Genomic DNA, 19,108 nt, shown 5'->3' on the forward strand with positions numbered 1-19,108 from the left:
ACTTGATCTTTAGGTTTGTCTGAGCATGGCAGGGCTCTCTAAAGGTTAAAATAGATGTTTACGCTTTGTGACGTCTCTCTGCCTGTCGTAAGAACAAATCATTTCATGATTTTCTTCATGCTGACATGAGACTCTGCCTTGCCTATTTCTTCCTTTATTATTCCTTTTCATAAGCTTTAGTGGTGTGGAGGGAGCTCCAACAAAATAAATGGGACAATAATAAAGATACAAGTGCAGTGGGTTTGATTTCTTCAGCGACATCCTAAATGACAGTAGGACCATTGTTCCAATCTTGCTTGTTTGTTCCAGAAACTTAATTGGGTCCTTTTATGCCCAGGCATAAGAATAAACCAACTGGGCATTGTTACTTCCCTGTTTATTGGTTTGAAAATAGTGAGAACAAATCCAGTAGCAGTGTCCTCTGCTGCTGACAAATCAAGGAGCCATTTGAAAAACAATTTATATATGAAGATTGTAAGGGTGAAAGATGGGGAGGGAACAGGCACTGAGAAAATCGGAGTCCCCCTACAGTCCTTTCTGCATAAATTAGAAATTTGGTGAGATCCATAGACAGACTATCATGGATGGAAGCTCTGATGCCCCCCGCTTATCAGGTGATGCACCCTTGTCTTTTATTCTGCCTTGGGAAGAATGTGAGGCCTCCTGACACTTGCCATGGGTGCAGGTCAGTGTTCTCTTGTAGTAGTCCAGTGTGTGGTGTACTGTGCTGTCTTTTTAGTGAGTGCTCTTTCTTTGTTTAATATTTCAGCTCCTGATTATTGGTGGGTCCTTTGGTCTCCGTGAGTTCACTCAAATCCGTTATGATGCTCAAAAACTCCACAGCAAGGTAAGTTAAGTGGTTTGTTGGTTTTTCAAATGTAGAGAGCACCAAAAAATAGCAAGGACTGGAAAAATAGTATGATTTGGTATTTGTAGCGTGCCTAGCATAGTGTGGCCCTCATCCATGGTTGGGGCTCCATGGGAGGCACGCCACAAAACAAATAATGATGATAATGAAACTTTAAAACTTTTCCTGGGTGGCAGGTTGGAGAGCAAAAGTAAGATGAGTGCTGCTACATCTTGCATGGCTTAGCTGCAGAAGCCCCTCTGATTAAAGGGGAGCAATGATGAGTTACAGTGAAGGGGGGTGATTTTGCCAGAAGGATGGTGGTTACAATGGCCCTATTTAGACCAGAAAAAATAAGTGATGTTTTAGAAGTTGCTAGCTAATATGTTTTAACGGACATGTTTTTAAATACCATTTAGTGCCTAGAGTAGACAGGGTGTTACTCCTTAAAAAATGGTATTAAATGGTCCTGGTCAACCCAAGGTGGCAGTGAGGTGGGGTAGGAGGAGCCTAGGGTTGACCAAGACCAGCTAACACACTTTTAAAAAGCGTTAAACCATATCTCTCTTACGTTATAAGTGGTGTTTAAAATTTTGTGTTAATCAACATGTATTAGTTCACACATTTTAAAATGTCACATATTTTCCCAGTTTAGACATACCCACTGAGGGTTGCTCTATGGTCCCTGAGGGAGATAGAGGACCCATCTTCACCTCCCAATCTTCCCGCATATATGAAACTTGTACTAAAGGGATGGGGGGAAAGAATCTTTCTTGTACTGTAACTGAAAACCCATAACTGGGGGAAGTAAGTATATTAGATATGGAACCTTTCACTGAGTACTGCAGCAAGTGGTGCTGGTGATTCACTGAGTGGTACTCTCACTTCTGAATCATTACTGAATCAATGCCCCAGTGTGTGGCTGTGACTGGGTCCCCGGTGTACAACCTGGACTGTGTGACTGCTGAGCCCTTCAAACCCACCAGCCTGGGCTGCCTCTCTCACTGTGATGCTGATGTCAAGCTACAAACCTCTGATAGGCACTGCACTTACACAGATATCCATGGGCAGGGACACACCCAACTGTGTTATATGAATGATCTTCCAGCCACTCATGAACCATCAATAGTGAGGCTCCAGCCAATTCCCCCCAGCTTTGCACCCCAGAATTGTATTGTCTTGCACTGGTCAAAAGCCTGGCCAGTGTAAGTTCGCCACTCCCTCAATGTGCAATGGACTCACACTAGCCTTTGTAAACTGAACTGAGATTTCACAAGCACTTCAACCAAAACACACTGATTTAGGTAAAATATAAAACAGGTTTATTAACTACAGAAAGATAGATTTTTTTTTTAAGTGATTATAAGTAGTAGGCATAGAGATCATAGTTGGCTACTTAAGAAACAAAAATAAATTCACAGTCTAAGGCCTTGGCTACACTGGCAATTCACAGCGCTGCACTTGCTGCGCTCGGGTGTGAAAAAACACCCCCCTGAGTGCAGCGCTGTAAAGCGCCAGTGTAATCAGCGCCTGCAGCGCTGCACGCTCTCTTGCAGCGCTGCAAGCTATTCCCCTCGGACAGGTGGAGCTCTCGCAGCGCTGGCAGCGCGACTACACTCGCGCTTAGTGCTGCCATGGCAGCGCTGTGAATCCGCAAGTGTAGCCAAGGCCTCAGTTCTACAAACTAAGCAGGATTTGAATCAAGCAGTGTCTCACCCTGACAGATGGTACAAGCAGATTACAAATCCTCAATACACAAAAAGAAGAACAGGAGTACTTGTGGCACCTTAGAGACTAACAAATTTATTAGAGCATAAGCTTTCGTGGACTACAGCCCACTTCTTCGGATGCATATAGAATGGAACATATAATGAGGAGATATATATACACACATACAGAGAGCATAAACAGGTGGGAGTTGTCTTACCAACTCTGAGAGGCCAATTAATTAAGAGAAAAAAAGCTTTTGAAGTGATAATCAAGCTAGCCGAGTACAGACAGTGTGATAAGAAGTGTGAGAGTACTTACAAGGGGAGATAGAGTCAACGTTTGTAATGGCTCAGCCATTCCCAGTCCTTATTCAAACCGGAGTTGATTGTGTCTAGTTTGCATATCAATTCTAGCTCTGCAGTCTCTCTTTGGAGTCTGTTTTTGAAGTTTTTCTGTTGTAATATAGCCACCCGCAGGTCTGTCACTGAATGACCAGACAGGTTAAAGTGTTCTCCCACTGGTTTTTGAGTATTTTGATTCCTGATGTCAGATTTGTGTCCATTAATTCTTTTGCGTAGAGACTGTCCGGTTTGGCCAATGTACATGGCAGAGGGGCATTGCTGGCACATGATGGCATATATCACATTGGTAGATGTGCAGGTGAACGAGCCCCTGATGGTATGGCTGATGTGATTAGGTCCTATGATGATGTCACTTGAATAGATATGTGGACAGAGTTGGCATCGGGGTTTGTTACAAGGATAGGTTCCTGGGTTAGTGGTTTTGTTCAGTGATGTGTGGTTGCTGGTGAGTATTTGCTTTAGGTTGGGGGGTTGTCTGTAAGCGAGGACAGGTCTGTCTCCCAAGATCTGTGAGAGTAAAGGATCATCTTTCAGGATAGGTTGTAGATCTCTGATGATGCGCTGGAGAGGTTTTAGTTGGGGGCTGAAGGTGACAGCTAGTGGTGTTCTGTTATTTTCTTTGTTGGGCCTGTCTTGTAGGAGGTGACTTCTGGGTACTCGTCTGGCTCTGTCAATCTGTTTTTTCACTTCAGCAGGTGGGTATTGTAGTTTTAAGAATGCTTGATAGAGATCTTGTAGGTGCTTGTCTCTATCCGAGGGATTGGAGCAAATGCGGTTATATCTTAGAGCTTGGCTGTAGACAATGGATCGTGTGGTGTGTCCTGGATGGAAGCTGGAGGCATGTAGGTAAGTGTAGCGGTCAGTAGGTTTCCGGTATAGGGTGGTATTGATGTGACCATCGCTTATTAGCACAGTAGTGTCCAGGAAATGGACCGCTTGTGTGGATTGATCTAGGCTGAGGTTGATGGTGGGATGGAAATTATTGAAATCATGGTGAAATTCCTCAAGGGCTTCTTTTCCATGGGTCCAGATGATGAAGATGTCATCAATGTAGCGCAAGTAGAGTAGGGGTGTTAGGGGACGAGAGCTAAGGAAGCGTTGTTCTAAGTCAGCCATAAAAATGTTGGCATATTGTGGGGCCATGCGGGTACCCATAGCAGTGCCGCTGACTTGAAGGTATATATTGTCCCCAAATGTGAAATAGTTGTGGGTGAGGACAAAATCACAAAGTTCAGCCACCAGGTTAGCTGTGACATTATCAGGGATACTGTTCCTGATAGCTTGTAGTCCATCTTTGTGTGGAATATTGGTGTAGAGGGCTTCTACGTCCATAGTGGCCAGGATGGTGTTTTCTGGAAGATCACCGATGGATTGTAGTTTCCTCAGGAAGTCAGTGGTGTCTCGAAGATAGCTGGGAGTGCTGGTAGCGTAGGGTCTTAGGACAGAGTCTACATAACCAGACAAGCCTGATGTTAGGGTGCCAATGCCTGAGATGATGGGGCGTCCAGGATATCCAGGTTTATGGATCTTGGGTAGCAAATAGAATACCCCTGGTCGGGGTTCTAGGCATGTGTCTGTACGGATTTGTTCCTGTGCTTTGTCAGGGAGTTTTTTTAGCAGATGGTGTAGTTTCTTTAGGTAATCCTCAGTGGGATCAGAGGATAATGGCCTGTAGAATGTGGTGTTAGAGAGCTGTCTAGCAGCCTCCTGGTCATATTCCAATTTATTCATGATGACGACAGCACCTCCTTTGTCAGCCTTTTTGATTATGATGTCAGGGTTGTTTCTGAGGCTGTAGATGGCGTTGTGTTCAGCATGGCTGAGGTTATGTGGCAAGTGATGTTGCTTTTCCACAATTTCAGCCTTTGCACGTCGACGGAAGCAATCTATGTAGAAATCCAGTCTGTTGTTTCGACCGTCCGGAGGAGTCCATGCAGAATCCTTTTTTTTGTAGTGCTGGTAGGGAGGATTCTGTGGGTTAGTATGCTGTTCAGAGGTATGTTGGAAATATTCTTTGAGTCGGAGACGTCGAAAGTAGGATTCTAGGTCACCGCAGAACTGTATCATATTCATGGGTCTGGAGGGACAAAAGGAGAGGCCCCGAGATAGGACAGACTCTTCTGCTGGGCTAAGAGTATAGCTGGAAAGATTAACAATATTGCTGGGTGGGTTAAGGGAACTACTGTTGTGGCTGCTTGTGGCATGTAGCAGTTTAGATAGTTTAGTGTCCTTTTTCCTTTGTAGAGAGGCAAAGTTTGTCTTGTAAATGACTTGTCTAGTTTTTGTAAAGTCTATCCATGAGGAAGTTTGTGTGGAAGGTTGGTTTCTTATGAGAGTATCCAGTTCTGAGAGCTCATTCTTAATCTTTCCCTGTTTGCTGTATAGGATGCTGATCAGGTGGTTTCGCAGTTTCTTTGAGAGTGTGTGACACAGTCTCTCAGCATAGTCTGTGTGATATGTAGATTGTAATGGATTTTTTACCTTTAGTCCTTTTGGTATGATGTCCATCTGCTTGCATTTGGAAAGGAAGATGATGTCTGTCTGTATCTGTACGAGTTTTTTCATGAGGTTGATGGATTTCCATTCCATACGGCTAAATGCAGTGCCTTGCATAATGACAAGTTTCAGAGTAACAGCCGTGTTAGTCTGTATCCGCAAAAAGAAGAACAGGAGTACTTGTGGCACCTTAGAGACTAACAAATTTATTAGAGCATAAGCTTTCGTGGACTACAGCCCACTTCTTCGGATGCATATAGAATGGAACATATAATGAGGAGATATATATACACACATACAGAGAGCATAAACAGGTGGGAGTTGTCTTACCAACTCTGAGAGGCCACTGGGACCACTCTTCTGCAGTTGAAAGTCTTTGTCCTCCAGGTGTTGCGTTGGGGGCGGGGAGTGGCCACGTGATGATGTCACTGTCTCTCTTATATTTCCTTTCAGCTTGCTGGAAAGATCTTTGCTGTGATGTGAGTTACTCTCTGAGAAGTCTCTAGGATAGTGGATTCTTTTCTTGATGGGTGTTGATGAGCCATTAACGCTGTCTGACTATTGATGCCTACTCCTGTGTAACTGAAAGGATGGTTGTGGGTGTTCCCAACCTCACAACATATTTCAGTACCACAAACAGTAATGCTTCATAACTTCACATACAATGATAGTACATACAATCCAACAGGATATTAATATTCAACAGATCAAGACTTTTAAAATGATACCTCACAATATATACTTTATACAAAACATATCATACTCGTATCACCCTGATGAATATGGTGGTTCCAGAGTGCTACTTTGACGTAGAGAGTGTCATAGCAGTGCTCGGAGTCATTCAGCTGCTGACTTTCTAGTGAGATGCAGAAATGAGCTTTTAACCCTTTGTAATCATTAAAGATTCCATGGCACTTTTTTGTAAAAATCATTGGATTATTTTAAGAGGTGAAGAACAGAACTTGGTGGGTTAATGTAGCTAGACAGCACCTTAGCTCCATTCCAATCCTTGGCTGCTCTAGGCCCTGGAAAAGCCCTTATAACTTAGATGACCCTGGGGTCAAACACCACCTTCCTGGGCTGTCCTTTGGGAGGCAGCACTACCCAGAGACTCTGAAGCTCTGCATGGTACAGTCCCACCTCCAACATATGTCCTGTATCAGGTTTTGCAAGAGGTTCTTGAAGGACAGCCTTACAGCTGTGCCTGCATTGGGGGACAGCAATTGGTGGGGAAATTTTTTTGGGGGGGAGAAGCTGGGGATCAGGGGAGTAACCCCTGTGACCACCCTCCACATGACCCCCCCCCACTCCTAGCCTGGGACCCCCACATTCTCCCTGTCCCATTCCTTCCCACCTTATCTGGGGAGGGCCAGGGGAGGATGTCTCTGGCCTGGCTGGAGCTGCTCCAGCACACCTGGCGGCATGGCCGCATCCTGCTCTGGTGGGCCAGACCGGGCGACGCAGCCACAGCATGTTCCAGCAGGCTGGACCGGGCGGCGTGGTCACAGCGTGGTCTGGCGGGCCAGGCGGTACAGCCACAGCCTGCTCTCGGGGGCGGGTCCGAGCGGCACGGCTGCAGCCTGCCAGCCCCAGAGCTGCAGCTGCTTCGGAGGCTGGGGGGAGAGCAGCATGGCCAGAAGCAGAGAGACTCTGGCCTGATTCTTCCCTTCTGGCTCTGCTGCCTCTCCTTGCTCCCTCTGTTGGCGGGAAGGGCTGTGTCCCACTTTTTCTCTCTATATCCGTTCATAAACCGACCCCCTTCTGTGGTGCTTCCCTTTTTTACTAAAAAAATTGGGCTTAGGAACGAGTATATATGGTAACTTGGCTGCGTTCATATAGGGACTTTGTGGCAGAGCTGGGAATAAAATCCAGGAGCTCATTTCTTCCCACCTTTATCTCAACATGGAAGTGCATATGGCCAGGATACTGTGAATGGGAGCATTGCATACTAAGAGCTGTAGGCTCTGTTGGTTCCACTTTTGATTGTAGCTGCTTCATTGTGAGTACAATCTTCTCCATTTTGTGACAAGAGGTACTGTAACTTGGTCTCTTGGCAATTTTCTAATGCAGCCTTTGGTTAGGCATGGTTTGGGCACCTCTATTGGAGGGTCTCCCTCGGTGATGCACAGTAAATTTTTAATCCTAAACTGTAGCACCAGGGTAGTCCCCTTATCCTGAATAGGGTTTGTCTACCGGGTTTTTTTCTTCAGTGTGACCACCACTCTTGCTGAGCTAACTTTTTAGCTACAAGCTGGGGACGCATTGGTTAGAAGTAACGGAAGAGGAGAAGGACCTAGGGGTTCTTGTAGACCGCAGGATGACTATGAGTCGACAATGTGACGTGGCGGTGAAAAAAGCCAATGCGGTCTTGGGATGCATTAGGCGAGGTATATCTAGTAGGGATAAGGAGGTGCTGCTTCCGTTGTATAAGGCGCTGGTGAGCCCTCATTTGGAGTACTGTGTGCAGTTCTGGTCTCCCATGTTTAAAAAAGATGAACTTAAATTGGAACGGGTGCAGAGAAGGGCCACTAGGATGATCAGAGGAATGGAAAACCTGTCGTATGAAAGGAGACTGGAGGAGCTCGGGTTGTTTAGTCTGACAAAACGAAGGTTGAGGGGGGATATGATTGCTCTCTTTAAATATATCAGAGGGATAAATACAAGGGAGGGAGAGGAATTATTCCAGCTTAGTACTAATGTGGACACGAGAACGAATGGATATAAACTGGCCGTAGGGAAGTTTAGGCTTGAAATTAGACGAAGGTTTCTGACCGTCAGAGGGGTGAAATATTGGAACGGCCTTCCGAGGGAAACGGTGGGGGCGAGGGACCTGTCTGGTTTTAAGATTAAGTTAGACAAGTTTATAGAGGGAATGGTTTAATGGTAAAACATATTAGCTGAGGAATACCAAGCAATGGTAGGTAAACAGTATAATGGCTAACAAGGGTCAGGCTGGAGACTCTTGCCTACATGCTCGGGGTCTTACTGATCGCCATATTTGGGGTCGGGAAGGAATTTTCCTCCAGGGTAGATTGGCTGAGGCCCTGGAGGTTTTTCGCCTTCCTCCGCAGCATGGGGCAGGGATCTCTAGCAGGAGGGTTCTCTGCCAATTGAAGTCACTAAGACACAGGATTTGGGGACTTCATCAGCAGAGTCAAGGAAAGGGTAGGGACGGTTTTGTGGCCTGCAGCATGCAGGGGGTCGGACCAGATGATCATAATGGTCCCTTCTGACCTTAAAGTCTATGAGTCTAACTGACAGCCAGATCAGCGAGAGGGTTTTCACTCCACAACAGTATTTGAGAGGAGCCTGCAGTAGAGCAGCTGGCCTTGTTGCAAGAATAATGCAGCTAAGCACCACTTTCTTTTCTCACTGTTATGGTTTAATGAACAGAAGACCCCATTAAGGACATTCCTAAGTTATTAATACCTTTCTAGCTTGTTGTCCGATACCAGGAGTTGGGAAGAAGGTTAGTGTGTGACATTTTTGCATTTGATAAAAGTATTGCCATGCTAGCTAAAATGATGGCCTGAACAGTAATGTCCGTGTGTAACAGCCATTGAACTGACAATGTCCCAACAACAGATGTTATAGCTATTTAGAGTAACTTCTTTGGGTTTGAGAGTGGTAAAAGCCCATCCTTTTCCTCAGCAAAAACATGTTTTAGAATGAGCTGAGCCGTTTAAATTACCCAGGAGTCAGATAACTAGATTACTCACATTATGTCAGTACACTGAACATTCCAATTTGTTTATTTACCGTGGGCCATATGTTGAGGTCCATAATCCTGCAAACTCCTCCTGAAACCAATGGGAGTTATGCCTGAGTAGGGACTTGAGGATTTGGCCTTCAGAAAAGAAAACTTCCATTGACGCACTAGTAATTTTTGCAATAAAAACCCAGATAACATTTAAATTGCACTCCTGTTAGGTTGCCTAATTATTCCCACTTCTGGGAAGATTAGATACAAAGCAAAATTGCTTATAGAAAAATAAATATCTTTATGCAAAAGTCCTATAGAATTTAATGGAGCAAAAGCAATAGCTTTGTATAGAAATTACTCTAAAAACCGTATAGACTTCAATAGAAAATGAGATCCTTTCTATATCATTTTTATTCCAACCAATATATTCAATTTAATAGTGAAACTTATTCCAGCTATAGAATTCCGTTGAATCCTTCAAAAACTTTATAGAAAAAAAATATTCTTCTCTATTAAATTCCAGGAAACTTTTCTGTAAGGACAGGAATTTGAACCGGAATGTTTTTTAATAGACAGGTACTGTAGCCATCCAAACCATGACATACCTTCTCTGAAGATCAAATTTTGGACCATCGAAACAGGAGACATAGGAATGTCTTTTCACAGCTGTCCTGTTGGCCATTTAGTTACTGCACTGTGCTGCGGGAGATCCAGCTTTGATTCCAAATGCCCCATTCTATTCTATATAGGTTTTTATACCATGTATATCACCATTGTATCTGAGTGCCTTCCAATAGTGCATTAAGCAATGTTTCTACTCATCTGTCACATGTGTGTTCTGTCATCTTCTCCCCAGAGGGAAAAGCCATTTTCCGATGCAGGCAACCAGTAGGGGAGGCAGTGATCAGCAGTACAAGTGCAGAAGCAGTGCATTCAGCTCCAGGGAGAAGGGCAGTGCTTTGAGCCCATCAGCTAATCCCTCTGACCAATTGAGTTGCATTTAGCCGTTGATTAGAGATGACTTGTAGGCTGTTCCAATAAGTTATTGTGCTATTGACAACTCTTAGGACTTTATTGTGAGGCTATGGCTATACTGGCGTTTTACAGCGCTGCAACTTTCTCGCTCAGGGGTGTGAAAAAACACCCCCCTGAGCGCAGCAAGTTACAGCGCTGTAAAGCGCCAGTGTAAACGGTGCCCCAGCACTGTAAGCTAATCCCCTCGTGGAGGTGGAGTACCTGCAGCCGCGGCAGCGCTTTGAAGTTTTGAGTGTAGCCATGGCCTGAGTCTCACAATACTTGTTGTTATTAAAGCCCAGCTCCTGGAGTCAAGCGATTACATGAGAATTTCAGCTTTAATTTTACAAAAGGACAATTCTAGCCCTCATGGTTGTGGCGAAAAGCTGGAAAACATGACCCCTACGGGCTCAGAAATTCAGAGGCAGGGGTTCTCAAACTGGGGGTTGTGAGGTTATTACAAGGAAGAGTAAGCTGGCAGCATCCACCCCCAAACTCTGCTTTGCCTCCAGCGTTTATATGGTGTTTAAATGTAAAAAGAGGGGTTTAATTTATAAGGGGTGGTCGCACTTAGAGGCTTGCTGTGTGAAAGGAGTCACCAGTACAAAAGTTTGAGAATCACTGTCCAAAGGCAAAGACAAACACCCAAATATTTACCATATTTTAAAATTTTAAGCCACTACATGATTTTGGGGGGGCTGACTCATTATTTTTGAACCCTTAGGGTTGGCAATACTGCAGTGTGCCTATATTCAGGTTAGTCCCATTCATTTTTAGGGCTTCAGCCTATTGTTGGGGTCCCTGTTGTTGGCATTCAACCTGGTGGTTAAGGCACAGGAATGGGAGTCAAGAGACCACAGGTAGGCCCCATGATCTCTCTCGGTCCTCATCCAGGCAGGGTTTAAGTAACCCCTACTGACCTTAATAGGTATTTTACCTATATCCTGTTCAGAAAGAATTGGGCTCCTGGATTCTATTCCCAGTGTGCAGCAAAATCCCTTTATGAACTTGGACAAGTCATTTAATTTCAATGAGTCTCAATTTCCCCATCTGTAAAATGGAGATGATAATGCTGCTGTATCTCATAGTGAGGTTTCAGAGTTTAATTCACATGTTTTTAAAGTATTTTCAGATCTTCATATAGAAGGCACTATTTGAGTGTAAATTATTATTTCAGGTAGAAATTGCTCAAGTAATCTCCATTCAGTGATTTGGGTCAGGATGAGACCGATAAGGATGAAATGGGAGCACAAAGTTGACCAGTCCCTTTGGGATTAGATCAGGGCCAGGGACAGTGAAAGAGAATAGAAGTAAGGAAACAGAGGTTAACAGTGGACAAAATATTAATTCACAAGTGACCTTGTAACAAACTTGTAGTTAGTAGATAAAGAAATGGTAAGGAGAGTAATGTGTGATAAGTTTGCAGCTGCAGCTTTGTTTACTAGCATATTTTGTATCTTATGGACAGTTCAGGATTTGTTTATGTAATGTATATGTGTTTAGTCTGCATCTGTAATCTCATGTATTATGTGCTTTTGGAATTGTGGGGCACCCTAACTCACCTCCTGATATTTGGGCATGATCACCTCATGTGTAGCTTTATGAAATGTCAATAAAGACACCTCAGTGACAAGACCTGATTCAAACCAAGCTTTTGGATTCCAGAGTATTGGATAAAGTGTTCGCTCAGAACCAGATGAGGTGTTCTGGGTAAGTGGAGTGGAAAAGGTCTCGGAGGGAATCTCAACAGGTATAAATCCAGCATGCATCTCAGGAGGGACCAGAAATCCAGTCTGGGAGTTTCTCCTTTTCCCGAATGAATCATCAGACTATAATAGGGACTGCCCGTTAGATACTATTTGTAAGCTTTATATCTAGTGGTTACTGTTTTTTCCTGAGATAGTCATATGTAAATTCTAGTCTGGATTTTTGTGCACTACAGACTCTGGCAATATCCTTGAAGCAGGCAGTGCCTGTTTCTCTTACTGGAAAATAAATATTCCCAGCAATGTACTTAATGTATGATGATCTGTGCGTCACTTTCCATTTTTTTTTGGAAAATGTGTTTCATGTGCGTTCTTCCTGTAAAACAAATGCAGCAGGTAAAATGAAGATAAGACCAAATCTTTAATTGCAAGTCAGTAGCATCAACAATACATGGATGAAACCAATTTTTTTTTCTAATCATGGAGTTTGGAATGTCAATATTTTATTACAATGTAAAATACATATGATAGCAACAGTGTTTTGTAAGTTTCCAGCTTTTCTTCTGCCAGCAGGCATATTCCTAGCTGCTCTGATAGTTGTTGCCTCCTTTCTGTGAGCTGCCCTTTTTTTTTCTTCCTTTGAAGACCTCCAGATGTGTTAGAAAATGCACTTTGTACACATTTTGTGTATAATGAAACTACACAAGAATCTCTCTTTAGAGGCTTGGCATTAGGATTTAGCTGGCAGAGAAGGGAATTGAAATCAGTGAAGCTATGTAGATTTAAACCATCTAAGACTCCGGCCCTCTATTTTTGTGTCTCAGCAACGCATTTTGTTCATAGGAAATCAATGAATTATGGTAGTAAGTCAATGGGTTATTATAAACCTATGGGATTGAAATAGCTCATTAGTAGCATATGGCGCCTTTCATCTCTGTCACTGGTACAGATCCAGCCCAGGAGAGTGACTGAAGGCCATTATAAGTTTTGTGTCAGTTCAGTTCCTAATAGATATCCACATCTTAAAAGCTACCATCACAATATACCTTCTTGCAGGCAAGTCTCAGCAGTGTGGCTAACTTCTGAATGTCTTTCTCATATTTAGAAGCATCTACCTAGAGCAGGGGTCGGCAGCCTTTCAGAAGTGGTGTGCCGAATCTTCATTTATTCACTCTAATTTAAAGTTTCGCGTGCCAGTCATACATTTTAATGTTTTTAGAAGGTCTTTCTATAAGTCTATAATATATAACTAAACTATTGTCGTATGTAAAGTAAATAAGGTTTCAAAATGTTTAAGAAGCTTCATTTAAAATTAAATTAAAATGCAGAGCCCTCCGGACCGGTGGCCAGGACCTGGGCAGTTTGAGTGCCCCTGGAAATCAGCTCGTGTGCCGCCTTCAGCACACGTGCCATAGGTTGCCTACCCCGATCTAGAGTTTAGGCAGGTGGATGGGGTGAAGCGGGGGAAGATCATGCAACTACAGCTTGTCCCTAAGATAAACAGAGGACTTCATTCTTTAGCAAAGTCAGCCCAACACACTTCATCTCTATTTTTGCTTTTTCATTTTATTTATTTATTTTTGTTCCATGCAATCAGTTTTCTTCTGAGTTCTGTGGAGGAGATGAGCCTTTTGTCCCATGTAGGTTTCGACTCACCTTCTGGAATTCAAATAGGCCAACTCCCTTCACCAACATAGTTTACTTAAAATTAAAAATAATAATATAATAACTCTTGAATAACTTATAACTCAATGTTTTTAGCAATCCATTGATATAAAATAAATATTTTATTCACTGCCTAACTAAATCTAATTTTTTTTATACATGCAGAAGCACTGTACACTAAAGATTGTTACCAGGATGCTCAGTCAGCAAACTAGTATTGATGAATAGGCAGTGGGAGAGAAGTGGGGGGTCTCTTTGAATTATTCCACTATATGTTGTTTTTTCCCTGAGGCACAGTGAGATTCTGGAAAGAGCTTTTCTCTGCCTGTCTGTCCCTTAATTTCATAGCAGGTTGTTTAAAAAGATCTGTGTATTTTTGTCTGAACACTCCCTATTTGGTGGGGGCTTGGGGGATAGGAAAATAACTTCAGTTTGTCAGCTAGGGAACAGAGTCATTGCATTGTCTGTCACTGAACTTTGAAGAATAATTAAGTCTTCTCATCTATCTGTGCTGCTTGTTTTTAATTGGTTTTCAGCAAGCTAATCACACGAACGCTGTGTGGCAGGGGATTGATGATGACTGCTGTTCATTTTTTTTTCTTTCTCCTTAAGCAGGTCAGGTTGGCCTGACTCTCGAGTCTAATGAAGACAAACATCAGCTAATTTCTTGGTGTAAGTTGATTTTTCAGAGACTAAATTCATTAATGAGCTTGGCTGTAAGTCATTTAAAAAAAAATCACATTAAAATGTTGTTTGGTGGTTTAAAGGGCTTGTGAGAGGTACAAATTTATGAGTTCTTATTACAAAACCCAAAGCTGTGTCAGCCATTTGTCTGTATTTAATAGAGGCATTTTACTGAATTAAAACATACTTCTGTTTTCAAGCATTGCATTGCCTATTTGGTGGAGGATTTGAGGTAGTTTGATATTTTAGTACAGTAGCCTTGCTCCTGATTGGTGGGGGACATGATACTGTTATGATAGCTTTGCTTCTATTAGCAAAGGGATCTTAGATCCCATTATCTCATTTTAGTTCCCAGTTCTGAATCATCCAAGTTAGTAAGTTCTGACCTGCAACATGACAGAGGAATGAAAGGAGTTTTTCATACTCCATTTGTTAATCATACCAGATGTTCAAGCATTAGCTCTTCCAAAAGGATTGTCTGGATGGGGAAGTCTGTTTATTTTCCCTCTCCCATTACAGAGTTTAGAGCCCAGCTACTAATGTTGAACTCCTGGACTTTCGCATAGGTTATGGCAGCAGCAGGAATCATTCTTTCACTTTCCTTGGCGTTCCTGGGCTTAACTGAGCCACTCCCTCTCTTTGCTGGATGCTTTTTTATTGAATTTAATGATACCATGCACTGGATTATGGATCAGCTGAGATTGTGCATCATTTTCCCCCAATTCAGAAAGGGACTAATACTGTTGCCCTTCCTCTCAGCTGTGGTGGAGATGGTAAGATTTTTGACTCTGTAGAGATCAACACCATCTGTGTGCCACAGGAGGGAGTTTTGGGGCCAGGTCTATGTGGTTCCACTGGTTATTGCTCCTGTAAAGGTCAGCAGCTCTACTGCAACTCTTCCCAATACACTATTGTGGAGTGAAAGCCCTCACTCTGATCTGGCTTCTCCTTAGCTCAGCAACAGTGATGGTCGCACTGGAAAAAAACAAAAAAACAAAAAAAAATGTGGTAAACAAATCCTATTCAGGATAAGGGGACTACCCTGGTGCTACACTTTAGGATTAAAAACTTACTCTGCATCACAGTGGGAGACCTTCCAACAGGGCAATCTGGAGGGAGTAGTTTGCTCCCTCCCTGACCCTGTGTTATCTCCTTGCACCAAGCTTGACTACTTGTAGTTAATGCAGTAGGAGGCTTTGTCTTACGAGCATGGCTGGATCTGACACCAATAGAATGTAGATGGAGAGAGGAAAAACTAGACCAGAACCACCCTAGTGAAACAGATTAAAAAGTTGATACATAAATGACAAGGCCATATGCCCCTTATAAATACCTAAAATAGACATAAGCCTCCTGGACAACAATCTGGTTAAACCAGGACATATGGTAACCCTAGCTGTGTAATAATACCAAGAGACCTTGATCATAATACATATGCTCAGTGGGGTAGAGTTAAGGTTGCTGTGTGAGCCTTAAAGCTTTGAATTAGCTGGCTTTTGTGATTTACAAAACTTTTAGTGCTGCACTAGTGTAATTTTTCTGAATGTGACCAAAGATCCTAGATAAGTCTTCAGTATCAAAGGTCTACCTCTTCAGACATATGCACACAAAAGTATGTGGACATTGCTGCTCATACCTGACTTCTACATAAAATGCCTTGATGTACAGACACAGAACATAGAGTGTGCTTGTGCACTTACATAAAATGAGTGCATGCTTTTAAAGATTGGGCGTCAAGTGACTTGCCCAAGGTCACCAAGCTGTTCTTTGACAAAGCTGGGAATAGAAACAGGTCTCCCAGCCTTGTGCTAAAACACAAAAACATCTTTCCCTTATTAGTTTGCTTTATTTTTTCTTTATCAAAAATAGGTTCATATCAAATTACCTTGTAGAAATTGAGTTGGATATCATGCTAGCTGGAAATAACATCAGCATATATAATGCTGTTAGTTTTGAGGTGGTTAAATTTTCTGCAATACCAACAATTCTAGTTGGTTGCTTTGAGTTCTACTACACTTCCATAATTAATTAGTAGTCTTCTTCCATTGCAGTTGAAATGAACCCCTAGCATATAATTTATCTCAAAACACATTTTTGCTAAAGCATAATTTAATATTCAGCAGTGTTTCCCTTGGTCTTTTTCAAGTACTTATGATGCTTAGCAGCCTTTCACACACTGTATCTCCATTATTTGTCTTGTTTGGTAGCCTGAAGCAGGGCCCTGGACCAATGTTCCCTCTAATTTTTCCCATCCATGTGCGGAATAAATTTTGTTATGTGCACCACAGTATGTGCGGATGTGAGCCACCAGCAGAAACAAAAAAAATCTAGATATATATATATTTTTTTTTTAAAAAGTTACCATAGGGATAATTACTTCAGCCAGGACAGGTTAGGCATTTTAGAACTCACTACTCAAAGAATTAAATTTAAGGCAAGAGAAATAAACATTATGAAATGCTTAGCAAAACACTAAAATAACACACTTTAAGAGAATAAATGTACAAATAATATATGTGCATTGCAGGAGGTACCAAGAAGTAACAATAATATAAATGTGTGTTGGGAGGTGAATGCGAAAGAGACTGTGTGTGTATCTCTCTCTGAGACAGAGCTGGCTGTTGGGGAAGTCTCAAACCATGCACTGTCTCTTTAAGAAAGGCACTCGCGCACCGATCAGACCGCTGCAGCTCCAATCCTGAGCCAAGCTGTCCCCTATCCCCTGCTGTGCGGAGATGGGGTACAGGGGCAAAGAGAGGGGGACACTGACATCAGTACCCCCCTGCTTTGCACAACCAGCAGGAGGGTCCCGAGAGCAGCAGCAGGACAGAGCAACATGGCTGCAAAGCAACAGGGGAAGAGGCACCTGAACACATGCTGCTGGATGTGTGCGCACTGTTTATCAACTGGGCGGCACTTGAATCGCTCCTGGGTGGCTGTCCAACCGTGCAGCTAGAAGGAACACAGCCCTGGACCCATTTTACTTGGCAGACTGTTATTGCAAAACAAGTGACAACAACATTAGATACCAGAGAGTAGCTCAAAACTCAAGAACAGAAGCACTTTAAATGTAGAGCTGATGTATCGGTCCCTAGACTGTGAATTGTTTTAAGAGTTGTAGCCGTGTTGGTCCCAGGATTTCAGAGAAACAAGGTGGGTGAGGTAATATCTTTTATTGGACCAACTTCTGTTGGTGAAAGAGGCAAGCATTTGAGCTTACACAGAACTCTTCTGAAGAGAGATTACCTCATCTCTCTAACAGTTTTAAGAGTGAGCTGTGTCTAGATGACCTTACTTTTTATGTTTCTTTGTGGTTTTAATTTGGGTTTTTCTGTTGACGAATGTTCTGTAGAATTCTGAAGTAGCGGAACCCAAACCCTTTGGAAATACAATGGCAATTGAGAGGGGGGAAAAGAGAACCTGTCACTCTCTTCCAGTAGTTGTCCCTGAACTTGTCATTTACGGCTTCACTGGTGATTCAGGAGGTGACGCATTTCCCCTGGAGTCAGTGCTGAATCAGTACCACTGTGAGTGGTGTTAGGCAGTTGTAAGCTGCATCTTTTTGATAAGGTGCAAAAATGCAGCTTAGCTTTTAGAATGGTAAAGAGTCTAGGGTCTGGTGTGATGTCATGTTTCACCTCTCTAGGAAGCTGCCTGATAAGAGCAGGAGAAAGGTGAATTTGCATTCTCTCCCCCAGTGAGGAGGTGGTAGTGGCCTGGTGTAACCCACACGCCACCTGGGTGTGGTGCTCTGTCCCCTCTGTTCCTGGCCAATTGGAGCTGTGAAGCCAGCACTCTGGCCAAAGGCAGTCTGCAGAGCTGCCTGGTCGCGCCTCTACCTAGCAGCTGAGCGAGGGGGATGTTGCCGCTTCTGGGGAGACCCCCAGGTTAGCACTGCCCAGAGCCCCCCTCACCGCATCCCATGCCCCTGCCTCCTCCATGCCCAAACTATGCTCCTAGGGTCGGGGGGCCGAGACTGCCCCAGCAGCGGCCGGTGCGCCTGAGCTGCCCCGAGCCAGGCACAGCGGCCACTGCAGAAGTCATGGAAAGTCACGGAATCCATGACCTCCGTGACAAACTTGCAGCCTTACCTATGACTAATGTCCTTAGTCAGTCAAAACTTGCATTAACTTTAATGGAAGTATTAACTTAGCTAAGATTACTGTATTGGGCCTCTACTGCTCAAAAATAGCATAATGGCCAGAGTGGAGAGAATCTGCTCCCTGCTTGGCTCTACTGTTAATATTAATAATAAAAAATTGGAAGTATGGCACTGTCTTCCTTGTGCTATTTATTTTTCTCTTTCATTTTGCTATAAATAGATAGATTGCATTTAAAAAAAGTCAAATTATCCAATTAATAAGAACACCTACTGGCAATATGAGAGACAACTGGCAATTTTACCAGTTATGTTTAAATGTAATTAGATCTGATCTACCCAATCTAATCTTTCTAGGTATTTTAATGTACCCATCAGAGTGTCTGAGACACTGCCAACATGTACACTATTTTTTATTTAACAAAAAAAAATGTTCAAAATACAAATATATTTTCAAGGGGATTATAGTTTAATTCTAAAGCATAAAATTCTACAAATATGTAGCAACTACTTTCCAAGGGTGTTGTGAGGACTAATTAGTTAATAAATCACTGTGAATATGAAAATCTGAGTGTTTAGTGTTAGGACAAAGTTGAGTTTATTTTTGTTACTGTAGAACTTCACTAGATGTCAGTATAGAAACCATTTTTACTTATACGCTGTTCAGTGAGCTTTGTAGAGAGTGTGGGTTTTTCTCCCTCTCAGTATAGCAGGAAAGTGAGCCAGTTTAATAAAAGGTCTAATTCCTTTAACACTTACTACTTCAGGAAGTCATTACCATTTCCATGAAGTATGTTTTAGGATGGCAAAAACATTACTTTA

At 42.9% G+C, this 19,108-nt stretch overlaps 1 protein-coding gene across 2 annotated transcripts in view; it reads left to right on the forward strand.

The window, feature by feature from the left end:
- LOC117876851 (cytochrome c oxidase assembly protein COX16 homolog, mitochondrial) overlaps positions 1-19,108 on the forward strand; it is a 75,851-nt gene that overhangs the window by 18,595 nt on the left and 38,148 nt on the right. For both annotated transcript variants that reach the window (XM_034769306.1, XM_034769307.1), the window contains one exon: positions 770-847. In XM_034769306.1, coding sequence (XP_034625197.1) covers positions 770-847 — 78 coding nt within the window. The remainder of the gene's footprint in view (positions 1-769; positions 848-19,108) is intronic.

This window comes from Trachemys scripta, chromosome 4, assembly GCF_013100865.1.
Source record: "Trachemys scripta elegans isolate TJP31775 chromosome 4, CAS_Tse_1.0, whole genome shotgun sequence".
Classification (NCBI taxonomy): domain Eukaryota; kingdom Metazoa; phylum Chordata; order Testudines; family Emydidae; genus Trachemys; species Trachemys scripta.